Source organism: Netta rufina (assembly GCF_964035555.1).
Source record: "Netta rufina genome assembly, chromosome: 10".
In the NCBI taxonomy this organism is placed as follows: Eukaryota; Metazoa; Chordata; class Aves; order Anseriformes; family Anatidae; genus Netta; species Netta rufina.
Window position 1 is genome coordinate 10,046,306 of NC_140133.1, and position 24,490 is coordinate 10,070,795.

Sequence of the window (24,490 nt, forward strand, 5' to 3'; positions counted from 1 at the left end):
TGGCTTTAAGCTATATTTACACTCCATTGATTTTGGGACAACTTTGTTCCACCATAATTTACAGGCATAAGTCATTGGAGGCTGAAATCTATTTTAACTTGCACTCTGGTGGCTGACAGAGCAACTGAAAAGTTATCAAAGTTTAGAAATTTTCTGTAGTCTCATCTGTGATGGTGACGGATGGAATAAAATTTGTCCTGTTGTTTTCATTTTTACTTTAAGGAAAATATTATTTGCAAGAGGAAAAATTATTTCAAATGTCTTGGCAAGAGAAGAGGAATAAAGAATGTGAAGATAATTTTTTTCCTGATGAGTGAGCTGAATATTGGTTAAAGTTCTGAGTTCACATAGAACAGCACAATAATTGAAAGCCTTTTTTGTATGGTCCATTAATGTCTTAGCCCTGTTTTGATTTGATTTTGAGAGATTGTTTTGGAGAGTTCAAATGTACTCGATTTGCCGTACTGTTATGTTCTGAAAGGCTACCAAAGTGCTCCTGTATCACAGGCTCTGTGCGAACATCTGACCTCCCCTCCCAGAAGGGTGTAGGACTTACAGAAGATATGGAGAAGAACAACTAAAATTTTTGATGGCCTAGGGTATTTTCTTTACGAGACTGAAAAGGTCTGAAGAGGAGGAAACGAGTAGCAGGAAGGGATGCAACTGAGTCTTACAAATTCATGGAGGATGGTAAACTATTGCTCACTGAATACAAGAGTACATGAGCTAGGAGTAATCAATGAAATCAGGAGGAGATCACATAAAAAGAGATGGAATAAAGTACTTCTTTAGGAAGCAGGTAGTGATCTGGATTTTACGACCATATGATGCTGTGGAGGCAGGCAGAATTAGCAGGTTCGGAGTGGGTTAAACAACTTTATCAATAGCAGGTCTATAAATGGAGGAATAGGAATAGTCGGAGATGTACACTCTAACATCCCTAACCCAAAAACCTGAGGGGAATGGACTGCAGAAAGCAGCCAGGCACAGGCACCCTGCCTAAGCAGTATCTCCTGTGCCACTGTGGGAAGCTTTTCTTCATCTTCATATGTTCTGACGGTCAGCTGAGATGTCTGATACCTAAAGCCAGCACAGTGAAAGGAGGGGTGCTGGGATAGGTAGAGCTAAGATTTCACATGGGATAGCACCAGTCTGACCTCACCTCTTAACAGAGGAGTACGATCTGATCAGCATTTTAAGTCAAGCAAATAGTTTTGGATAGCATACTGGGAGGAAGTAACTCTATTTTGAAGTTTTTTTCCTCCTTTTTTCCTTTATTACGATTTGTACATCATGCTTAATTTATTCCAAGCTGTTTATTCCTTTTGTATTTATAATAATCAGCATTTGCTGGGGGTATTGGTAAATGTACCATAACAGGCTGCAGGGATTCTCTCATTATTCTTGACAGTAACTGGTTTTGCAATACTGAAGAAAATTGCTAGCTGGCTACCAGTGCTTTTAGATAGTCTTAATTCCTTTTGCCAGACTGATTTTCAATTCCATAATGCAGGAGCCAAAATATCCCTATTGGCTTTGTAGTAGCTGGTACGTATCATAGCCTGATTTTGCCAAAATTATATACTCTTGGGGGAAAACAATAGGAGGAAAAAAATATTAATATGCTTGGAACAAGTTTTACAAAATGACTTCTCTCTCAAGACCCCTTTCTTTTTAGGAGCTGAAAGTTTATAACCTGGTTTGGGTTTTCTGGTGTTTGTTTTTGTTTGTTTGGTTTTTTGTTTGTTTTTTTGATTATTTGTTTTAAGGTAAAAATCAACAGGAAATAAATTTAATTTAATCGTTTAATTCATTAGCATTTCAGGAGAAATAAGAATCACTATCGTTGCTGAGTTAAAAATTGCTGACTTTGTAGGGAACTTTAAATCTTTCATTTGTGCTTTAGATAATCTGAGCAATGATTGAATCTAAAAGGCAATTAGACATGATCACCTTGTGTTTTTTTTTTTAGCAATAGAACTGTTTGTGGTAGAGATTCCATTTTTGTTTTTCAATCAGATTGTTAGACTTGTAAAATCGTCATTACAGCTGTGCTTACACCAGTATCAAGTACTTTATAAAATTTATAGTTTCTCTCTTCATTATGTGGTAACAAGCTATAGCACTGATGGCACTTTTTTCCTGCTATGATTCTGTTCAAGCCTAGCAGATGGGTTATACAGCTTTGCTCATTGCTAGTGCAAATACAGCCATTCGACTTTAATGTTCAGATAAATAAGAGTTGTAATTCCGGTTGAGAGGGACCTCTCTAGTCTGAGAGCAGACCACATTGCTTTATCCAGTCACTTCTGCATAACCTCTAAGGATGAAGAGTACGTAGCCTCTCTGGGCAACCTGTTCCAATAATGCTTGACTGTCCTCTTGGAAAAGCCTTTCCCGATATCCAGTCTGAACTTTAGTTACTTGTGTTTATGCCTGTTGCTTTACAGCATCTCACCAAGAAGAACCTGGCTGGCTTCGTTGTCTTAATAACTTTTAGTAGGTATTAGAAAGCTGCTGTTATTGTTCTCCCTCTGGCCTTGTCTTCTTCAGGCTCAAAAATCCCAGTTTCCCCAGCCTCTGCTCATACAACAGGTGCTCACAGACCTTTTTTCTATTAGAGAACACCAAACTGAGCACAAGTTTCTAGATCCAGACTGACTGCCAAGTAATGTCGTCTCCCAAATGACAGTGGAAACACATAAGCAAAATACTAGTTAAATTGATGTTTATACAACATACTGGTATTTACAAAATACAGTAAATATTCAAAAAAAAAATAGTTGTGAATGTATCGTAAACATCCTGACAGCAGCCTGATTATATGTGGCTGAGCCTTTTTATCCCCTTGACCCACTGTTTCCCTGCAATTCATGTCTTGACCAATCCCAATATCCTCTTCCCCAGCATCCCATGATGAGTCCCATATCCCCAAAGGCAGTAATCCATTTCAGTCTGTAAAGCAACCCAGAGCATCTTTCCAATTGCCTTATCCGGGTGGACAATGTGCTGAACATCCTCCTATGGCAGCTGTGGGAGGAGCAGGGTCACGGTGCCGCATTTCCTCTGCTGAGATTGTCAGTTTCCCCACCTGCTGTTGTTCCTTTCTGTTCAAAAAGATAAGCCTTTAATTGCGTGGCCTATCAGGAAAGACAGAATTAGGAAACATTTAGAACAATTTTGTTTATAGACTCTGCCATTAAGTGGTGGATTTGATAGATGTACATCCAGCTGTTTGGGATTTGATTGCTTAATCAAGTACAGTGCAGCCAGCTATTTTGCATGAATATTGTTAGAACAATGTTATAATCTACACCAAATTGCAATGTATTATTGAAACTAATATTAGCAATTGAATTTTTCCTGGTGAAAAAATATTGAATGGAAACATGATAGATCTGTTGACAGACGGTTATATTGTAATTTGTATCAAGGACTTAGAGGTGTAAATGAAAATGGAAATAGTGTTTACGAATGCTTATTAAAGTTGCGAATAGATAAGTAAACAATTGTGAAACACAATTGTGAAAACATATTTCACAAGGTAAAATACAAACAGAAGTGTACATATCCTTTTCTTACAGTTTGGGGGCTACATCATTTTTAAGGCATTCTATAAAGTATGTAGGTAAGCAAAAAACAAGGTGCCAATGAGATATGTATAATATAATTTTATGTTATAAATATAATGAGATTATATATAAATATAATCTCATGTAATATTTATAATATTATATTATAAATATAATATGAGATATTTAATTTTTTTAATTTAATCTTTGAAAATCCACTTTTTATTTCTTGAATCCAACTTCTTTTAGTGCTTAACAAAAAAAATATATATATGCATATATGGCAGGTTACTTTCAGCTTCAAATTAATTTTCTATGTACAGAGAATTCAGCTAAAGATGTCTAAATCTTTCCTCATTTTTTTCATACTATGAAGAGTGAAATAATTGCTTTAATGATAGAAAAGTCACCACAGACTCCAAAGTGTCCATAAATAGGAGATAATTATATGGGAATGTTTTGTTTCCTTCCACTTTTAAATAAAAGAGTTTTTCTCATTCATCAAAACCCCACAAAAGCTTTCATGTTATTTCTACAACAAAGCTGAATTTCTCATCATAAGATGGTTTACCAGAAAGCTTTTAACTTGAAATAGTGTTCTTTTATTTTAGGTGTAACAATGAAAATGAGTGGTGTCAGATCCATGAAAATATTATTCGCAAGTCCAGCACCAAATACACAGCACCCAGCTCAAACTATGGTAAATATTTACTTGTATGCTTTTGTCTTAAGTACAGCTACAGGTTTCCTTTAGGAGGCTGCTAATTAATTACAGTAGAGTAATTCAGTGAGATGTGAAATTATGCATAGCTGAATTTCTGTACTTACTTGTGATGACTTTAGAGTAATTTAGATAAAATTCAATTGTCTTCAGTTTACAGGTGTAAACTGTATTGCCTTTGCCAATTTAACCAGGAATTAAAAACCTGCTTGATATCTTCCCTTTTCAGATACAGTTGACAATAATAATAATAATGTGAATTCATTGTGTTAAATTTCCTTCACCTTTATATCTGTAGTGTAATTTTATCTCAGAAGATCTCAGTGGTGGAGAGAGCTAAGGGGTTTGTATTAGCTTATGGGCTATTACATTTACTGTGTATCTGTGTGTATCTGTGCTTGTGAAAACTGTTAGCCTATTGGAGGATACATCAGCGGCTATCAGCATTGACAGAACTCCTTTAAATGTTTCTTTGTGACACTGACACACATTACTGTGACCAGACTTGGCTACACAGGAGGTAAAGGGTTTAAATGTACTCATTGGGATTTTCCTGAGTAAATCAGGGATCATCCTTTCTTCCTGTGATTCCCTCGAAACTTCCAGCTATCAGACATATGTAACACTTGCTCTCATAGATTCATAGAATGGTTTGAGTTGGAAGAGACCTTAAAGATAATCAAATTCCAACCCCCCTGCCATGGGCAGAGACACCCCGCAATAGACTAGGTGGCTCTCCTGAGGATACTGTGCATCCTTGTCAAAAGAAGTAAAACCAGATGTTAAATTAGTCTAAGATCTTAGTCTTATCTGACTGTCCAGAAAATTCTGACTGACACAAAATAAATGGTACTTTCATACCTACAGGTTAATTACCAAGAAGTCTTTCCATGATAGTTTTAACACTAAATGTTCCATTAAATAGGTGAGGAGAGTAACTTTCCTGGCAGAGTTTTTGCCACCTGCCAAATTAATTTTTATTTTCGTGGTGAATGACAAATAAATATGGAAAGTAAATCTTCTTTCTTTTTTCTTACCTTGCTACCTCATTTAATGATTCTTGTAGTTTGGTAATTTAGGTATGTCATTGCTATTCCATTCCAAATGAAACCAGCAAAGAAACCCTTCTGCTTAGTTGCAGGTAGCTTTGCATTGATTATTAAGTGAGTGTATGATTCAGAAAGGCATACGGATGTCCAAATACTAGTATTGTCTTAATTTCACCTGTTTGCATATTCAGTTATTGTAGCATAATATGCAGTTCACAGTCCCACCAAAGATATTAAGCACAACAGTAAGGAAATAAAACAGTTTTGAAGTTTGGAAATTATTGTTTTCAAAGCTGGTCTCCTTCTCTGCTCTTCCTCATTACAACAGTTAAGGTCATTTTCCGTTTATTATTAAAGCATTATTCTGAATTGTTAACAACTTGGAAAATTTGAACTGTTTGCATATATTTCCACTGCCAAATGTCTGCCTAAAACTTTTTTTTTTTTTTCAGGCATGAGCTTTTCTGAAGTGCAGAAAGAAAGGGAAATAGATTTTTACTCTTGTGTTCAACTTTTTAAAATAATAACTAAGGTCACTAAGATCTAGTACATCTCTAGAGCAGGAGCTTGAAACAGCAGCAATATTGCCCTAATGGGCAGGATAATTTTACAGGCTGACATGATTTTAGCATAAGTAATGCAATTTGGACCTCTCAAACTAGCTTTTACAATGAGAAAATGCTCAGATCACATTTGTGATGAGAAAAGCTCCCTGGTTGTTCCTCCCCCTACCTCTCCAGCTCTTGCATACGATTAGTCTTTCAGATCTGCTACAGAGAATAGAAAAAAAATGAGAGGCTAGGCTGGATAGGAAAAGATGACTGGACAGTAGATAACAAACCTCTCGGGGAGAAGAAGCAGCTATGCAGAAGTTTGTTGGAGTGTAAAGTATGGGGGACATCACAGAAGTACTGTCTGTCGATACCATGCTGGAAAATTGCATTACAAATTCTATTACAAGTCTGGTAATAGACTAGGTAATACAGGTAATAGATTAATTCTGGTACTGTTTATTAATTAGTGGAGGTGTTGGGTGTGGACTGAATATTACTGGTTTCATTTCCCTAAAAACTTGTCTAACAAAATGACTAAATGTTGTTTGCAAAGCGAAACGATATTGAGCTTAGGAAATAGCAGAGCTTCACAACTTTGTACAAGATTATGGACAGAAGGCAGTGTTTGGTATGTGGTGTTCCATTCAGTGAGCAGAGAGGACAGAAAGAACTATCGACTGACTATCATTCGTTGAATGAAATAAAGGTTGTAGAAAAAAGACAATGTGAATGTAATTCATGTTGCTTTGTGAGGCGGGTAATGCTTGCTCAGTAGATGAGACTAAGCCTGCATGGTTGGTCTTACTGCTGGTATTTTCTGGTATCTTAATGTTTTATTTTCTAACTTCACCAGTACCTTATCCTTCTTTTAGGGATGTAGTATACTATAAATTAAAATCAACTTAGTTAATCACAGTCCAATTGCTTTCTTATGTAATTACTCCTAGTCGAGCTATTCAGTTGATATACCAAACAAAGGGTCACATTGAAAGAGCTAGCTGCTGAGCATTTCCTACTCCATTTTTCTGTTAGTTTGACCTGTTGGTTCTGTGAGACATGTTGAGGTACTGAATTTCATTAAAATCAGCGTTCTTGTATGAAGTAGGCAAAGAATCAAGTAGAACAGATAACATTTGAATTTTCTTGAATGGTATTAAGCGCAATTAAAGGCACTTTTGGGATGTTCTGCAGGATTATATGATGCAGTGTTTCAGATAGAGGTGATGTTCATGCATGTGTAGTAATGCACTGTATACAGTGAATGGACATAATGCTAAGTACTTTAACTTTTTGAAATTAAGTATTCTGATTTTTAAAACATTGTAGTTATATATGTTATGCTCCTGACTTAACCTTAAATCAGATTTTTCTTCCATTTTCCTTCTGAATGACTCCAAAGGAAAAAAAATCTGTTACTTGTGGTTTTATATTAAATTAACCATAGGGCAAAACAATATTTTACGTGCACACCTTATATGTTCAGACATCTAATTCTTAGATCTGAAAAAATGAATATGTATTGTTTTTTTCAGGACTTATAATATCTCTTCAGCTTCTTCGTGGTGACATGGAGCAGGTTCGAAGGGAAAACCCCATGATCTTTAACAGAGGGGTTTCTGTTACCAGGAAGCTGGGCTTCCCTGATGTCATAATGCCAGGTAAACATAAAAGCTCTAATCTTAAAATATTGATCATATTTTTCTCAGATTCCCCTAAACAAGTGTCACTGGTATGGGTGCTTCACTCAAACAAGGTTAAAAATAGAAGAGTTGCCTTGCTTATCAATAAACGCCAATTCCAGATTCAGGGAGGCATGCTAATGCATTTTAATTGATGGACACACTATAAGTAGATGATAAATTCACATGTACAGGAGTTGATCTTGAAAGTTCGCTCTATTTTTTCCCCAAGTTTGATATCCCTCACATAGGCTAAGCACAGAGATGTTTATTTTGAAATGCATGAATTTTCTTCTTCATGAAAATGGAAAGACTGGCAGAAGAGTTTCCACTTTGCCACACAGATTTTTGGAGTTAGTATGATCCTTTTGCATTCGTTGACAGTACGTGAGGCTGCAAATCCGGTCTGATTTTCCAGTTGGTCCTACAGAGCACATAGTCCCTGCAAGAACTGCCTTGGCTGAAGCATTGCTGTACTCAGTTTGCTCCTTAATTCTGGAGCAGCAGCTTGAGATGGTTGTCTTTTTGGCACAAGCAGAGGTAGCCCCAGTGTAGCCAAGAGTTCATTTAGGGAGGAAACTGGAATCTAGCCAGTCATACAATCAATAGATATAAAAACAGGCATTAAACAGCCTTGATTTTTACAGCGTAGTAGCAAATGGGCTTACTAATTATGTTGCATGTATAGCATTTGAAATACTACATCTTTGCCGTGCATTATAACCAAGACCAAAGATGACTTTCCAGACACAGGAAATTTTATGAAAGCATAATGGGAAATGTATCAGATTTTATTACTGGAAAGACTGCAGTGACACATCAGTATCAAAAGCAGTTGTTGTAGCCTCATTATGGAAGCTCTTCAGGAAGCACAATAAAAGTAGGGAGTAAGTTGGAAGAATTTCTAGAAACTAAAATAAAAGTGTTTCGAACAGTATGTGTTTTATACTAATGCACTTGAAAACCACAGGAGCACAGGATTTTAACATCAGACAGCATGGCTTATACAGGGAGTTTGAATGGGATAAACATATCTGTTGGTCCTACACCTTTCTTGTCTTTCCTGTCCCTGCTGAAGGGATGCATTAGCTGTTTGTAGGCTTTAACACCTAGTTTGTAAAGTTTGTAACTTTAAGACCTAGTATAGTTTATGGCTCAGTGTATTGAAATAACCTTAAATCAGTGTAAGTTCAATACTGTGGCCAATTACAAATTTTAGTTTTTGTTGACCTTATAGCAGTTTCAGTCTTAACCAAAAGCAATCAAATACAGAAAAGATTAAATATCACATGTTGATATGCAGACATAGCTACCGCATGTTGATCTGCTGTAATTGGGATCACAGCTAGATACGTCAGCTAGAAAAGCTAGATCACAGCTAGAAAAGTCAACATCAAAAACAACACTTAAATACCTGTATAACTAAACAGATTCTTCTGAAAGAATTGCTTTATTCTACACTTCTGCGTGTGTAAAACTGTCCCTCAAGACCTTCAGACCACTGAATTTTAGCAAGCTTAAAGAATAGCTTTGTGACCTCAGTGTTCCCCCTCATATTTTGTCATTTTCTGTGCCCTGGCTTGTTTATGCAACCTGGCGTAGTGAGACTGTCTTCCCTGTGCTTTCACTGTTTTAAGCGATGCTTTTGTCCAGGGGTTAGATAAGCAGGTTAGCAGTTTTCAGCCAAAAGGTGTTCCTACCCTAAGCTTTAAAGATTCCCTATTCACTGCAGCTAATTCAAATTTCCAAACTTACTTTCTCTAGTTAGGAACTCTATAGAAAACTGCCTCAATGCAAAGGATGTCTACCAAATCAGAGATACATTGTTACAATCTTCGTGATATTCAGCCTTGAGATCTTGGACATTTAACTAAATTAAAACCAGATTCCACAGCATACGTCTGCAGTGCTCCCATCATAAGGCTCACTGTACATGTACAGTAGTGATCTTCCCTGCTCTGGTCAGCCAAGTTTTCAGGGAATACAAGTTTTCAACTTGTCATCATCAAAAGATATTCTAAGTTGCTGTTGCTAACTAATGTCTTTTTTTTATGGGAACCACAATTACTGGAGAACACAGGGATTTTAAGATGATAATATATTTGGAACTGGGTTAATACAGAGAGATATTGATCTGCTGAAGTTACTGATTGATACAATGGATATGTGAAAGGACCACCATTCTACTGTTAAATGCTTACAGCCCTTCTGAAGGTGGTGAACACCAAGAAATTCTCCTCCATTCCAAGGGAGGCACAAGAGGTCTGCCTATATAAAGTTTAGCTGCCAAGCTGTAGGCATTTCTATTCAAAAATAAAAAAGGCTCAAATTTGTGGAGAAAAGCAGTTTGTAAATGTCCTGGAGTACCAGGTGAGTAAGCAAATGCAGCCTTGGAAGTGTGAACGGCCTTTCACTATAGTGATATATTAGGAAGTTGCCAGAGGAGAGATGAGATGCAAAGAACGAAATAGTCATGAATGGTGCTCTGAACAAAATTTTTGTCATTCTGTATATTCTTCACCTGAAAAATTAGGAGGATCAAAATGTAATGCAACTGCATTGATGCAGTGAACATTGTTCATTCTAATTGTGAGGGTTTTTTGGAAATAAAAATGCTTGACAGTATTCAGGCGACAGCAGATATTTGTCTGTTGCTTTTTTTTTTCCTTTTTTTTTTTTAAGAAGCATTAGATCAAGCTGTGGTTTGAGTTTACATTATGGCTAGGACAGAGCATTTGGATAGAGTAACTTTTTCAGGTGGATTAGCAAAGCTACATCAATAAGGAATGGCCATCAATGTACTTTGCACTCATGTTATTACAACCAGAATCAGACTGGCTGTACTAGTATTGTCTGGAATTAGAAAAGATGTCATTTACAAAACAAACAAAAAACTCTGTCATGTACTTTTAGCAGTTCTCAACCATGCTTGCTTCTTTAATTGTCTTTGTCAATCTACCTTTTCCTCGCTTTGCTTCAGAACTGTTTCTTCCTCATGAAAGATAGTGTTTCCCCTCTGAGAAGAACACAAAAAGTTCGTGGCTTGTATTTTGCAAGTGGATGCTGCTTTTTTTGAGACAGTGTGATTTTAAAAAATGTTTTGATGAATTAATTGATAAAAGCTATGTCATCTAGTATTGTTAAAATATGCAGTGATCATCCTGCTGAACCAAGAAATCTATATTTAAAAAAGCAAATAGCTCTAACATTTCAAATTAATCTTCTTGGTCATAGGTTTTAACATCTTCATTTTCTTTTTTAACAGGAATTCATTTCAAGCATAGGCAGATTAACCATTACAATTCTGTAGCTGTGTATTACCACACAATTCTACCCTACTATGGTTTCTACCCTACCTAGTAGCCCTAGTTCCTATGTCAAGTGCACTTTTCCCTCACTCAATTAAGACCAACACAAGTGGTCATCATTAAGTAATAAAGCTAAACTGGTCTTTATGTGCTTATGTCTTGCATGGTTATGCAGAAAAATGTAAATATCCTTTCAAATAACCGTGCCTGTCTTCATTTCAAAGCATAAAATGTTCTTTGTTTCCTATTGTATTGTGACCTGAGAAGAGCATCATGAAGAATTCTATGGGTTTTTTTTGTCCGAATTGGAAGGGATTCAGTCAAACCAGCCTCACGAAGAGGTGGTGGGTTTTTGTTGGTTTTTTGTTTGTTTTTCTTTCTAAATTGCTATTGGGTTTAAGAGCGTCCATCTGATCCTGACAATTTTACCTTTCCCCAGAGATAAAAGCAATGAGGCATGTGCTGCTTGCCTTTTGGATTGCAACTTTATTTGTATACAGAACTTGCTGATCAGAAATCTATTGCATAGGCATGGCGTTTGTCAGTTCCCCAAAGGACATCCCTTCCCTTCCCCATGTGCTGATAAGTATTCTGTCTTTTACTTTGATCCTCTGATGAAAAGTGCATGCTTCATCTACTTGTAAGTGATGTTTCTTTCTCTTTTTTTTTTCTCTTTCCTTGTCTTAATTTCCTGGCTTCTCTCTCTTTCCTTTCCTTTTATTCTCTCCCCTTTCTTTCTGATGCAGAGATGAAGATAGTTGGGTGTAAGTTTCTGCTTTTCTGTGTAATGTCTGCTTATTGCTTGCTTTTTCCATTTTCATATCTTTCATGGAATGTTGGGGATTGGTAAAGGTAATAATTCATAACATTATAGAGAAACTTTGGTAACAGAGGGACATAGATTCGTCTTACCAGTCTCTTTTCACATCACAGCGTTTCAGACCAATTTAGTAGATATGGCTTATGAACCAGCAGCAAAGGTGAGAAATATCTCAGCATCTGTTCTTTCAGAGATCACCATCATGGCAAAAATAAAAATACATTAAGAATTGGACATGGCAGGATTCATCAGATATGTTCAGAATATTCAGGGCGACAAAATTGATGAGACTAGAACATACAATTATATGATAATTATTGACAAAAAATATTTACAAGGAGAATAAAAAAATGTTTGTCGTTAATAAACTTTCAGAAAAATAAAAATACTAAGCTGGAGGAGATAAGACAAAATATAGTAAAAATTCAACCTAAACCTACAGACAGGTAACTGTTTTGGGGAAATCATTGAATTTAAAAAGAGCATTGTATTAATTCTTTTCCATGCATAGAAGTCCAACAATGGATAGCAAATAATCTAGTAAGTATTGCTTGTTCCTTTTCCTCATTCTTCTTTATTACAAGAATCGAAGCACTTTGAGCATTTTGTTCACCAAAAACTAGAGGATCGCACAGAGTTAAACTTGTATGATGTTCTTTTTATAAAAGGGAAAAAAAATAATTTGGTATGTAAGCAGTAGATAAAAACTGTGTCCTGTTCCTGATGCAAAATTACTCACAGTGATGGTGAATAGTTGCATGCCATAACTATTTCAAGAATACAGGCTTTGAAAAAAACTTGATGACTTGCGAAAGGGCAGAGAAATAAACTGTTGAAATAGATCTAAAGGGATTCCAAGAGACTATCTGACTATCAGGCCTCTTCATTTTAGCAGGCGAGCAGTAATTCAGCACGCAGTTCAGTAGATTTTTTTACACCAGTGTCAAGATGACTTCATTGTTCAAGGAAGGGAACATCGTGCAGCGTGAGGCCTGGCACTCTTAAAAGTCTTCAGAAATGACTGAGAGCAAGATCACAACAGTCAGCCAGGAGGCATTTGAGACACTTTCCAGGCAGCACACTTTGTTGATTTTTCTTTCTTTATATTTTTCAGTTTGTTTTTCAAAAAGCAACATGATCACAAAGCTGATTGCGGGCCCGTTCTGTTAACCTTGTTTGTGTTGAAATTACAGCACTTCAGTAATTTGGAGGAAGTTATTACTTAGCATGAGGGTGTAATGGGCTGCCGAGGTCAGATGCCAGTTCCTGTCACCCTGCTCTGGTGCAGTGGCCTCACAGCTACTGCAGAACAGAGCTGTCCAGCCAGGGAACAGTTGATACTCTTGCCCAGAAAGAAGAGCAGTTACCCTTGTAAAGAGCTATATCGGTATTCTGTGCTTTAGTTTGTTTCAAAGATTTTACTTACTCTCAGGCCCCTATCTTACAGAGGCAAACTCTTGGGCTTACGTCGCTATAACTGCACTGAAGTCAGCAAGGTGATGCTGAGCAAGTCAGCAAGGTCTTGTGAAGATGATCATTTATAGGATATAAATGTGTGATTATTTTTTTCTTCAGAAATCATTTCTTGCCCATTTGCTCTGTAAGAGCTGGCATTCTTCAGTAAAATGCCAGTGCTTTCAATAAGACTCTAACCCCAGTGATGTTAGAGAGATGAGAAGACTTAGCATTGGACCTCTAAAAAAACGAATTTGCTAGAATTAAGGTGTTTGAGATCTGTTTGCCAGTATGAACTTCTGGTGTAACCTTTTTTCAGTACAGGGACCATTCCTGTCAGTGTACAAAAACTTAGGATTCATTTTAAAATAAAATAAATAAAAAATGTTAGATTAAATCCAGACTGTTTCTGCAAATTGTTAATACTTTGCAATTCAAATAATTGGCTAGTCTTGTGGTGGAAAGCCTGAAAGTCTTACCAGCATATAAACTACTTATTCTAATAGATACTAGTCAATTATTGTCCACTGGACTATTTAATGTTACTAAGTCCTTAAAATAAGTATTTAGAAGTGTTTAAGGGCATTCCTTTATATTGTAAACACAAAATCAATATGTGACTTGCATATTCTGTTCCACTTTTTAAAGTGGAACACTTTTTTTTTTTTTTTCCACATTAAAATAGTTTTAGGTGATAGGATTTCACTTCATTATAAACAAAACGCCCAACAATATAAATTATGACTTGTAATTTAAAGTAAATCTGTATCTCAGGATGTTTCATAAAGAATGAATCTCGGGAACTGCTTATGTAAAAGTACTATTTTTATCTAAGTACTATTGGCCCACTAGCCTTCTAGCACTTTTTTCTCCTGTACTAATGAAAGGAGGCCAAAGCTTACCCAGTTCTATAATCTGCACTGCGCTCCTTGTGAAGATGCAAGGGGCCTGCGTGATCCAGCCTGCTACACTGCACTGGTTTTTCTCTCAAAATGCAAGAGAAGTGTTATTGTCACTTCGGAGCCAGGACTGCTTGTACAGTAGTTTGCTACACAAAGGGTACGAAGTGTCTGCTTTGTTAAACTCGTTCTTTATCTATCTCTTTTCCTTTTTAAGATGGAATTAAGTAAGGGAAAAGCTCTATCAGCCAAGATTTTTGACATGAATACGTAGCTGTCATTTGGTGGCAGAGCTGACAAGGATCATTTGATTTTGCTGCTCACACGTTCTGGTTGGTCACAGACAAGCTGCACGGTGCTAGCTGTTTGTGTGCTTGGACGCTGTTGTGCAGAATGTTGCCTCTAGCCTTGCAATTTGCATACTCAAAAATTTTAATAAACTGCTCTGTGTTCAAGCATTTGCTCTGTTTTCTGAGCAGCCCCTTAGTGCATCTGAGCTAAAAATAATTAAAAAAACAAACACTCTTCTTGACAGTAGCCGTCAGAGGAAAAAAATGGCTTGCAAGGTCTCAGCAAGAGGTGTAGTTTTAACGTGCTAGGAAAAGGAGATTGTTCTTTATAGGAAGGTTATTTTCATTGTTACACACCATCAAACTGGAGTGTTTGTTGTTTTAACTCTAGGTCTGCAAGGAATTGATGGGCTAAGTACCTGAGAGTCAACTGCTTTTTGTCTACACATAGACCCAGTATATAGATACATTTACTTTCCTATTTTTTGTTATGCATACTGGCCTTCTCTTATTTATTTTTTTTTAAATTCTATAAACTATTTTTATAAAAGAAGATGCACCATTACATTTCACTCAAGTACTTTTCCCCCTTTTTCCTTCATTTTGATGCAAATCCGCTGTTATCTTAGTTCTTCTGCCCCCACCCCACAGGCATTTTTTTCAATTAGTGAGGTAATATCCCTCCTGTTAAGCTTAATGGAAGATAAGATGCTTCAAATGCTGCATTTAATTTAGGCTGGAAAATGATTTGCAATCTGACATTGGACTTTGTATAGCCAGACTGTCTTCCAGAGAAGAGGTTATAAATAGGAATCTCCAAAATGCTAATTGTAGTGAGTACAATTAATTTCTATTAAGAATTATAGCATATAAATTGATTTTTTTCCTCATTGTGCGCACTGCTACGAAAAAAGGCCTGGAGTCTGTTAATCAAGAGGAGATTCGAAACAAAAGCCCTGACTTAGACTGTCTTTTACTAGGACTTTTATATTTCCTTGATATTCCTGTAGTTGACATATAGGTAGCTTATCTGTATTTAGAACAGCAAGAAAAATGCACAGGTAATTTTCTCTGCGGAGTGTTGCATTTGATGGCTATTCTTTGAAGAGAAAAAAAAAACAGATCAAATATTTGAGGGCTGTCATGGGCCTCTTGCTGTCATCTTTTTCCTGTTAATGAACCACAGCGTTTTCATACCTCTAGCTGTGAAGCATTTCAAGCAGTCAGCTCTGTGTGAATCCACAGTGAGATCCAACGTTGACGGAAAAAGGAGGACATTTTGCATACAGATTCCCATTCATAAAGAATTCCTAGCAGAAAGCACTGCATGTCAGCTACAGGGTTGTATTTTCCATGCTTTAAAAGTTGTACTTATCTCCAGAAATAAAAATGACAGTAAAGCCAAGACTGAAAGCTTCCATTGTTTGTCCCCACAGTAGAATAAGGAACAAATTCTGTGGGGTTATAGACTTCAAGAAAAATTTGAAGCACATCTTTGACAGACACAAAAGGATATCCCTTGCTGCCTGAAAGCATATGCTGCTTATTTCATTGTGCTTCTGATTAATAAACAGATTTAACTGCATCAGCTTCTCCAAGTACTGAGGTTGAAGAAATCAGACATTGGAGGAGTCTCTGCTTTGCTAGATAACCATTCCATTACTTCATTATTTAGTCTCTTGAGGCTGCTTAACAAAATACTTGCCTTGAAAGGATTTAATTTTTTTAATATATATGTTTTTTTGCATTGCCCTTTAGTACATTTCTCTTTGTGGCAAATAAAAAGTGATAAGTGAACCATCATGAAATGGTAACAATAAGTAAATCTTACGGAGAAATATATGCTACCTGCTATCCTTTTCGTGCACGTTTTAAAATTGACTCCAGTAGTTGTGAAAGCAGCGCTTCCTAAACCAGATTCTAAAAATAATAATTGAACTAGAATTCCTTAAATGCAGGATAATATGGACCTGTGAGAGATGCCAGCATTTGTGTTTCCAAATATAGTCATTTGTTCTGAAAGCACTTGAAAATGAGGTAGTGAGAAACTGGCAATTATCCATACTGTCCACTTTCATACACTCATGCACATGAATACGAGGCGCTAGCCAGAAATCTGGCAGAGAAATAATTTAAAAATTGCTCGATCCATCTCAACTGAATTACAACAGAGTTTCCAAGAAGGCTGCTTTTACTTGTCATTATGATAAAAAGAAAATTTCAATATGTATAGAAAATAAGAAGAGCTAAATGAACTTAATTTTCTGCTGATCACCACAAAAATATTCATTCATTTTAAAGCATCTTGAAAATAGGAAGCCTGATACTTGCAAGTCAGATAACTAGGCAAACTCATAGTGTTTTTTTCCCCTCTTTGCTCACAAGCAATAAAGCAAGTATTTATTCTGAGTTCACACTTAATAAAGGCATTACTAACAACGGTCTGATTTTATGCATTGATGTTAAAATGTTCATCTTTATTAACAATTAACTTGCTGCTTGGAATGATTTGGGCATCAGTCATAGTCTTGCAGAACACAGAAAACGGTTTGCAGAATCAAAATAAGTTTCACATAGGCATTGAGTCATCCATAGTGAATTTAAGCACGTGCTTCTGTCTTTTGCTCTAGGTGATATACGCAATGACTTATACCTGACATTAGAAAAGGGAGACTTTGAAAGAGGTGGAAAAAGTGTGCAGAAGAACATTGAAGTGACCATGTATGTTCTGTATGCGGATGGAGAAATCTTGAAGGTAAGTGCTTGTTTCCTATTTGAGCTTCAAGTGCCATCTGCTTGCTCTGTACACGTGTTGCCATGGTTTGTTGTCTCTGATGCCAGGGAAACTCTAAATTAAGATTAGTTCTTACTTTTTTTTTTGTTTTTGATTAAGGTTTTAAAATATTACAATGAAGGAAGTGGTCGTTTATAAATTTGAAATAATTCGGAGCATTGCACTGTATGGGAATAGGGGATTTGGAGAAAAAATTATAAACTGAAAAACTTGTGTAATTTCAAAATGTGATGTCAGTGACTGTGCAGTACAAAGAAAACTGGAGTATTAAACAGTGTATCATACAACATGAGGAAATATGATTACAAGAAAGACTGTTCTAAGTCTGACTTCTTGGAGTTATGGTTTTGAGAGTAGTTTTAAAAAATAAGTAGCCTTATTTCCAAGATCATGGCTTTCACCCTGGAATGACTCCATTCCAGCTGTGGATGGTGATATTCAATGTTTTTCTTTCTTCCTCTGTTCTTACTTCTGGTATTAATGAATATAGAAAAATAGAACAAGGTAGATAAGTTTGGATTTTTGTTTGGATTTGTTTGGATTGGAGAGAGTAAAAATAGAAAAATAAATATAGTATTTTGACATAAACATCTGTCAGGAATGGAGAAATGGCTGTATTAATGCATTAAACATAACTTGTCCTATGCCTTTTTTAAACCTTCAGTGCAATAGTAGAATGGTCTTTGTAGCTATTCTAATAGAAGTCTAAAAACCGAAGTGCTTGTGTGTCAAACTCATTGCCACAATCTTTTTTTGAGTTGAAAGAGGAAGTTTGCTTTGTTACTACTATTGCTTATGATTTGATTAAAATTCATTGCATGTCTTGTAAGGAACTGTTTTCTGCTCAGAGCTGTTGCTGGAAGATCACACTCCTTTTCTCTTTAATTGCTTTAGGCATGCATTTCAAATTGAGTGACGTGTATTTTTAATCATTGCTGTATCATCTGCCAAAGACCAGTGTAGGTCTTTACCCTTCAAAATGCAGTATCAGCATCTTCAAATTCTAACACAGAGCATAATTAACTGCCATTATCTAACTGTGGCTAATGGTTAAGTATGAAAGCCATGTAATTTCTCGACATTATCAGTCATAACTACTTCAGTTTTCACCTGGCGTGGTCACTCAAGTTACCTTGCCTGTCATTACTACAGCAGTACTTCAGGGTTGTACCTGAGACTGGGGATCAGGCTTGGTGCAAGCCCACAAAAAACAGTAAAAGATAGTCAGGCCGAATTAAAAAAAAAAAAATCATGTGAATATATTCGTTGTGAAAAAGAGACTTCACACATGAAGAATCTTCTGTGGTTTTTAAATTCAAATTACATATTTAAAATAAAACCTTTGTACCAGTTTTTGTTATCGCTCCTCGATGTAGTTGCAGTCAAAGCAACAAACATACCAGGTTTACAATAGGGAGATCTTTGGTTCATGAAGTCTAATGATGCCTCAGATTGCATTTCAAACATGGAATCATTGTAATTTTTCTGTGTAGGAAATTCTTAAAGATACAAGTTGACATATCTACTGAAAAACAAGTTAAAGAGCAATAAAGGACAATAAAAGCTGAACTCTCCCTTTAATGTGAACTGCTTCTTACTGCTTAGGTTACATCTCTGTTCTCTTTTATTGCAGAATAGAAAGAAAAATTTACTTATGAAACCAAACATCAGTTTAACTGAATATAGAGACATTAGTTTAAAGCTCAAAACGGCAATTTGAAGGAAAAATCATATGCTCATATGAGAAGGAAATAGCTACTTAGAAATGAGTTTGGAAACTAATCATGTCTTATCTTTCTTATCACTGATATACTTTCTACTTGATGCAGAAATTCTGCAAATTCATCTACCAAAGGTAAAGCAAATGAGGCAGCCATCTGGAATTAATTTTAACTTGGTGGGTTATCTTACCATTCAGTGATAATGTCTTTGTAGAAGACGATTGACCCCATTAAATGTATATGGCTGTTCCAAGTCTATAGAAATGCCTTGAAACTTACGAGAATTCAGCTCTGTAAGAAGTAGATTTCCAGTTTATCTCAACTTTCAGAATGCAGATTTTAGCTGTTGAACACATGCAAAGGTCATCCTCTAGATCTTCCCCGTGCTTCAGGCTAAAAGCCTCGAGAGCAGAGACCTCCATCATTTCTAACAGTTGTACCTGCGCAATGAAATTCGGGAAGTCTGCGTATTAATGGATATCTAAAACTTAACACAGCTTTATTAGTCTGGGTTATTTTAGAATCCCAATATATGGGTATTTTTTCACCTATTATATTAAGAATTCAGTTTTAAACCCTAGATGGCTTATTTTTCACTGCAGACATCTGGTTTATGTAATCTCCAGTATGGACAGCTAGAGCAGTGTGTTGGAATCTGCCATTTTCCACTAGGAGGGAAACCAGTTTCACTCAAAGACAGAATATAACTGTACTCCTAACTGGAAGGAAAAGAAGCAGCTTTACAGAGACTGCTAGGTGGGGAACTTTTATTTCAGTCATTCAGCATAATCTGAAAGAAAATACTAACGCTGCAACAAGAGGAGTCTAATATACCTTTTTCAGTATAAATGCAAAGAATAAGGTGTGTGTTGGGTAGGGCTTGTGCAGTACTGATGAGGTGAATTGCTTTGTTTGGGTTGCCTGTCCTCTGAATGATCCCTTGCATGACCTGGGGTTGCATTTGCAGTCAAGTGTAGCTATTGGAAATGAAGGATCTTTCCATTTTGTTTTTCTAATTATAAGGTTCATGTAATAACCTTCAATTGCTAGCATAGTAGAGAAGCTGATTAAAAATCTCCAATTCAGGCTTAACAATAGCATGGGCAGCACACTGAAAGTTTAAGCATTAACCCCAAAACACTACTGTTCTTGGTTGAAACACCCTTTACTGTTCCTGACCTATGGCATTTCTAAAGCAGACACTGCCAAACAAAGTGTGTGCTGAGTTACACACTATGGTGTCGTTACACACTACAGTAAGATAAAAACTAAACCTTTCCTGACCAGCAGCACAATCCTAATTTACGGCTTTGCGAAGACTTTAGCAGGACCATACTAAGTGTTAATAAGAATATTCTGTCTATCTCAAATCCGTATTGCTGTTGAGTATATCTTGGTCCAGAAATACTCCTGTTGAAAGCAGTGGAAATTGTATGCAGAATGCATTGCTGTTCAAAAGGAAAATGAGTATTTTCTTTTCAAAACGGTTTTAGCCAATTACTGGTATCTTTCAATACAGTCTGAAAAATAATTTATTTATTTTTTTAAATGACACATTTCTCACTTACTCTTCTTTCTGTTTTGGTAGCAAGAATATCATATTTGCTGCAGAACATACCTTAAATTATAAAAATTATTACCTGATCCTTTTTCTAGTTTAGCCTCCCTTACTTGCCCGTGCCCTCTAATTCACCTACATATTTGGGTCACTTAGTGACTAGGTGTACAGAGACTAGTATCATGTCTGTATTTTGCACATCACTTCACAATTCAGAGTTGAAGATTATTTAATCCTCTCTCCTCAGACTATAGATAATGGTATAAATGTGTAGACACAGAACAGTTAACAACAACGAAAAAAATTTCACCAGTTCATTTATTTAAAGTTCATAGCATGAAACAGCATTCAAAGACTGAGCATTTGCCTGCCAAGACAGGTCAATTTTTGAGACAGCAGAAAAAAAGCTGATTAAAATTTCAGTTTTTCCTGTACATTATAAAAGAAATACCGTTTTACTTTCTCTTGGGAACCTAATGCAGAATGAGCTTTTTGAAAGGTTCCATTAAGCCCAGCAAGTTACATTTATCCAAAAATCTTACTAGGAGGTTGCAGGCATTGGCACTGCTGCCACCACTACTCTCACACCAGCCTGTTAATATGTGCAATAGTTCAGTGGTTGTTGCTGTATTTAAAAACAAAACAAAAAACGCCTTTATGCCTGGATTGTGGCAAATACCATATGGTTACAAAAACTCAAGAGGACTGAGTTTTGTGGGTACATGCTGTAGCATACAATGAATCTGTCCAGAGAGACTGTTCTTGCGTTGAATCCCAGAATGACAGTGAATTTTTCTTTCTTTTTGGGCTCCTTGACAAATTGTTAGCTTTCTGAAAGTCAGAAGAATATTAGCACTGACTGAACTAACTGGATCTGGTTAATGGGATATATATGACTTGATATGATAGTCCCTTGCTTATACATGAAAAAGACCAAATCAAATCAGCATTGACAGTGTTTCTTGGAATAGAATTTAGAAATGCCTTGAGGAAATGACCTGTAGTTTGTCTTGTCGTGACTCTGTTCCATGTGGAGTGTTTTCATGTCAGGATTTATATTGCATGTATTGCTTTGGTCCTGCTTGGCTTCTGTTTCTTCCTGGATTCATTATTCCGAGAGATATGAGAAGCAAAGAATCTCTAACCTGTCATTTTTCTGCACGGTTTTATAGGATGTCAGATCTTTTGGATTACTTTTTAAGTGCTAAGGCTGGAGTGTAGTTTAGGGCTCATAAAAGAAAATGTGCCTTAAGTTCCATGTCCTCCTACAAGGGACCTTTTAATGTCTTTATTTCAGGACTTCATATTTCTCTTAACTTCCTTCTCTTGTGTTGTGACGGAGGATTTCCACACTTCCGAAATAAAATGAATTCATTTTTCTCTTCATCTGTTTTTTGACAAGATCCCTGACCTTTTTAGATATAAAAGCAGAAATTTAGATACCATTATATTTTCAGGTAGTAACTATTTAACAAAGTCTTTACTTGCCACTAAGGAAAAAAATCAATCAGAATTTTCTGGGTTACTTGGTGAAATGCTGGGTGATTATCATTTTGAAAGACCAAAGTTTTTAAGACCTTGTAAAGGTCAGGTACAATTTTGAACTGAGATACTGAAGGAGAAATCATCAAATGATACTTCCAGAGATGTCTAATATTACATTTGATGATCCTGTTAGGTTCTTTTTTGGACATGTGTTTATTTGTATGTGTGTTTATTGTGTCTGTCCAATTCTTGATAGAAAACAGCTTAAATAATAATTGAGCTTAAATACTAAGGTACTGTAATTCGTTCATTATCAGAGGTGTTCTACCTTTTCTTTTGACCCAAAGCATGGTTTTAAAATCTGTTCAAAAATTTCAGTTTTCATTGTGTTTGAGATTCTGCTTCTAACTCTTCCTTTATGTCTATAGGAATATATGAATTATGTGAAGTTGTCACCATGTAGTAAAATGACTCATCAGTAGTGATGTGATGTCTTTTTAATCTTAAATTGTGTTCTTTTGTTCCAGGACTGCATCAGCCTGGGCTCAGGAGAGCCAAGCAGAAGTGCATACCACTCTTTTGTTCTTTACCACAATAACAGCCCTCGATGGGGGGAAATCATCAAGTTGCCCATCCCCATAGACAGGTTTCGTGGGTCTCACCTCCGGTTTGAGTTCAGACATTGCTCCAGTGAGTGCAGAACATAATCAGAAGAAATGTAAAAAGGCTGAGGTCTTTCCATTGTCAGTTTATACTTAGATGAGGCTGTTACTCTGTGGAGAGCAGGAGAAGGGTGCTAATTTAAAATACCGTAAAGGTGCACTACTAGTTAGCCTGTTGCTATGTTTGTTAAACAGCATATTCAGAACATTGTGAGCAATCAGTGCAGGCCAAGGCATTATCTGTCCCTGCTGTTCTTTTGCTGTGTTTTCCTATAGAATGTTTTGTTTACAGCATGTTTACTTTATATTTTACTATGATCGGCATGTTTGTATTTGGCAGGGGGGTTGGCACTAGATGATCTTCAGAGGTCCCTTCCTACCCAAACCATCCTGTTATTCTATTGCTTGTTTTGAGGCTTGTTGATGACTTGCATAGAATTAGACATGGTAGTGTATTATATGTTGATTCTTAAGTAACCTGTATGTTTTTTGTTAGGAATACAGAGAATTTAGTGAATAATCTTGTGAACAGAGGATGTACAAGTATAACTCCTTATTTCTATCTCCTGCTACAGCAAAAGACAAGGGAGAAAAGAAGCTCTTTGGTTTTGCATTCACTCCATTGATGAGAGATGATGGCACTACCTTGTCAGATGATATCCATGAACTTTATGTTTATAAGGTACTGTATCTTCTCTGCAGCCTTTTTACCTACTGATCTCTACTTTTGAACAAGTAACTATCACTGCATTATCATGTTTTTTGTGTTTTTTTTTTTTTCTTTTCCCAAATTAGAAGAATGTAAGGAACAGATTAAAAGTAGGTTCAACATTTTACAAATTCCAACTCACATGATTGGGTTTTGATACATCCTTCTATTATAGGGGCAACTCACCTTTTCTCCTGAGGTAATGATGATTTATCATCTGATAATCCTGTCTATTTTGAATTCAAGCATACTATTTTTAATGAGCATTCAGTAGCTTCACCAGCTTATGGCATTACTCTGTATGTTTTTATTAGGAAATTATGCTATAATGCTCAGAAACTTCAATGATGCTATATCAAGAGATTTTGGGATGTTTTTTTTGTTTTGTTTTTGTTTTGGGGGGGGGTCTTTTTGTTTCTTTCTGTTTCTTTCTTCCTGCTGATTTACCTTGATTTATTTTCTTAATTTTGAGACAGCAACACTAAATTGTACAGTTGGAAGATCCTAAAAAGCTCTAAAGAGTCAGTTGTTAGGAGACCACACTTTCTAAAGCTGGGTCTCTTTCGTGTATATACAGGCACTGAAGGTGGTAAGCACAGCTTTTTCTTAGAAGTGTTTTTATGCACCCAGAAGATCAATAAAAGTACTGCTAGGCAATTGCTATCAGTATGTGTGTGTGGAATGAAATAAATAAACCAGGTTAAATTCCATTTCCTTTCCTGTATCTGCAGTGTGATGAGAATAGCACATTTAATAATCATGCACTCTACCTGGGGTTGCCTTGCTGCAAAGAGGACTACAACGGCTGCCCCAACATCCCTTCCAGTCTCATTTTCCAGCGCAGCACCAAAGAGACCTTTTCAGTCTCCACACAGCTTTCTTCTACCAAATTGACCCAAAATGGTAAGTAGCTGATCCTTCCAAATTGCCTAAGGCAGCAGGCATTATGGCAACAGGGCAGATGTGTATTCTTGTGGTCTCTCTGTTTATTTTACTAAAATACTGCTTTGCTACAATTTTGTGATTTATTTTTTTAACTAACACTATTGAAATAAGCAGAAACATTTTTTTGAGGAAATAGGGTTATTGACAAAGGGCAGAGACATGGCAGGCATCTCTTTAAGTGCAAGACATAATGTGTTAAAATAAAGGCAATTTTAATTAAATGATTAAAGAACAAAAAATCCAATGCTAGTGCTTTTACACAATCCAAA

The 24,490-nt window shown here is 36.2% G+C and overlaps 1 protein-coding gene across 1 annotated transcript in view; it reads left to right on the forward strand.

Moving 5' to 3' along the window:
- The window catches only part of DOCK3 (dedicator of cytokinesis 3), a gene marked incomplete at its 5' end in the record, with an annotated part of 212,463 nt that overhangs the window by 118,562 nt on the left and 69,411 nt on the right, over positions 1–24,490 (forward strand). The window contains 6 exons of the mRNA XM_084292895.1: positions 4,184–4,272; positions 7,429–7,554; positions 16,978–17,102; positions 22,433–22,595; positions 23,143–23,249; positions 24,008–24,179. Of these exons, the coding sequence (XP_084149021.1) occupies positions 4,184–4,272; positions 7,429–7,554; positions 16,978–17,102; positions 22,433–22,595; positions 23,143–23,249; positions 24,008–24,179 (782 nt within the window). The remainder of the gene's footprint in view (positions 1–4,183; positions 4,273–7,428; positions 7,555–16,977; positions 17,103–22,432; positions 22,596–23,142; positions 23,250–24,007; positions 24,180–24,490) is intronic.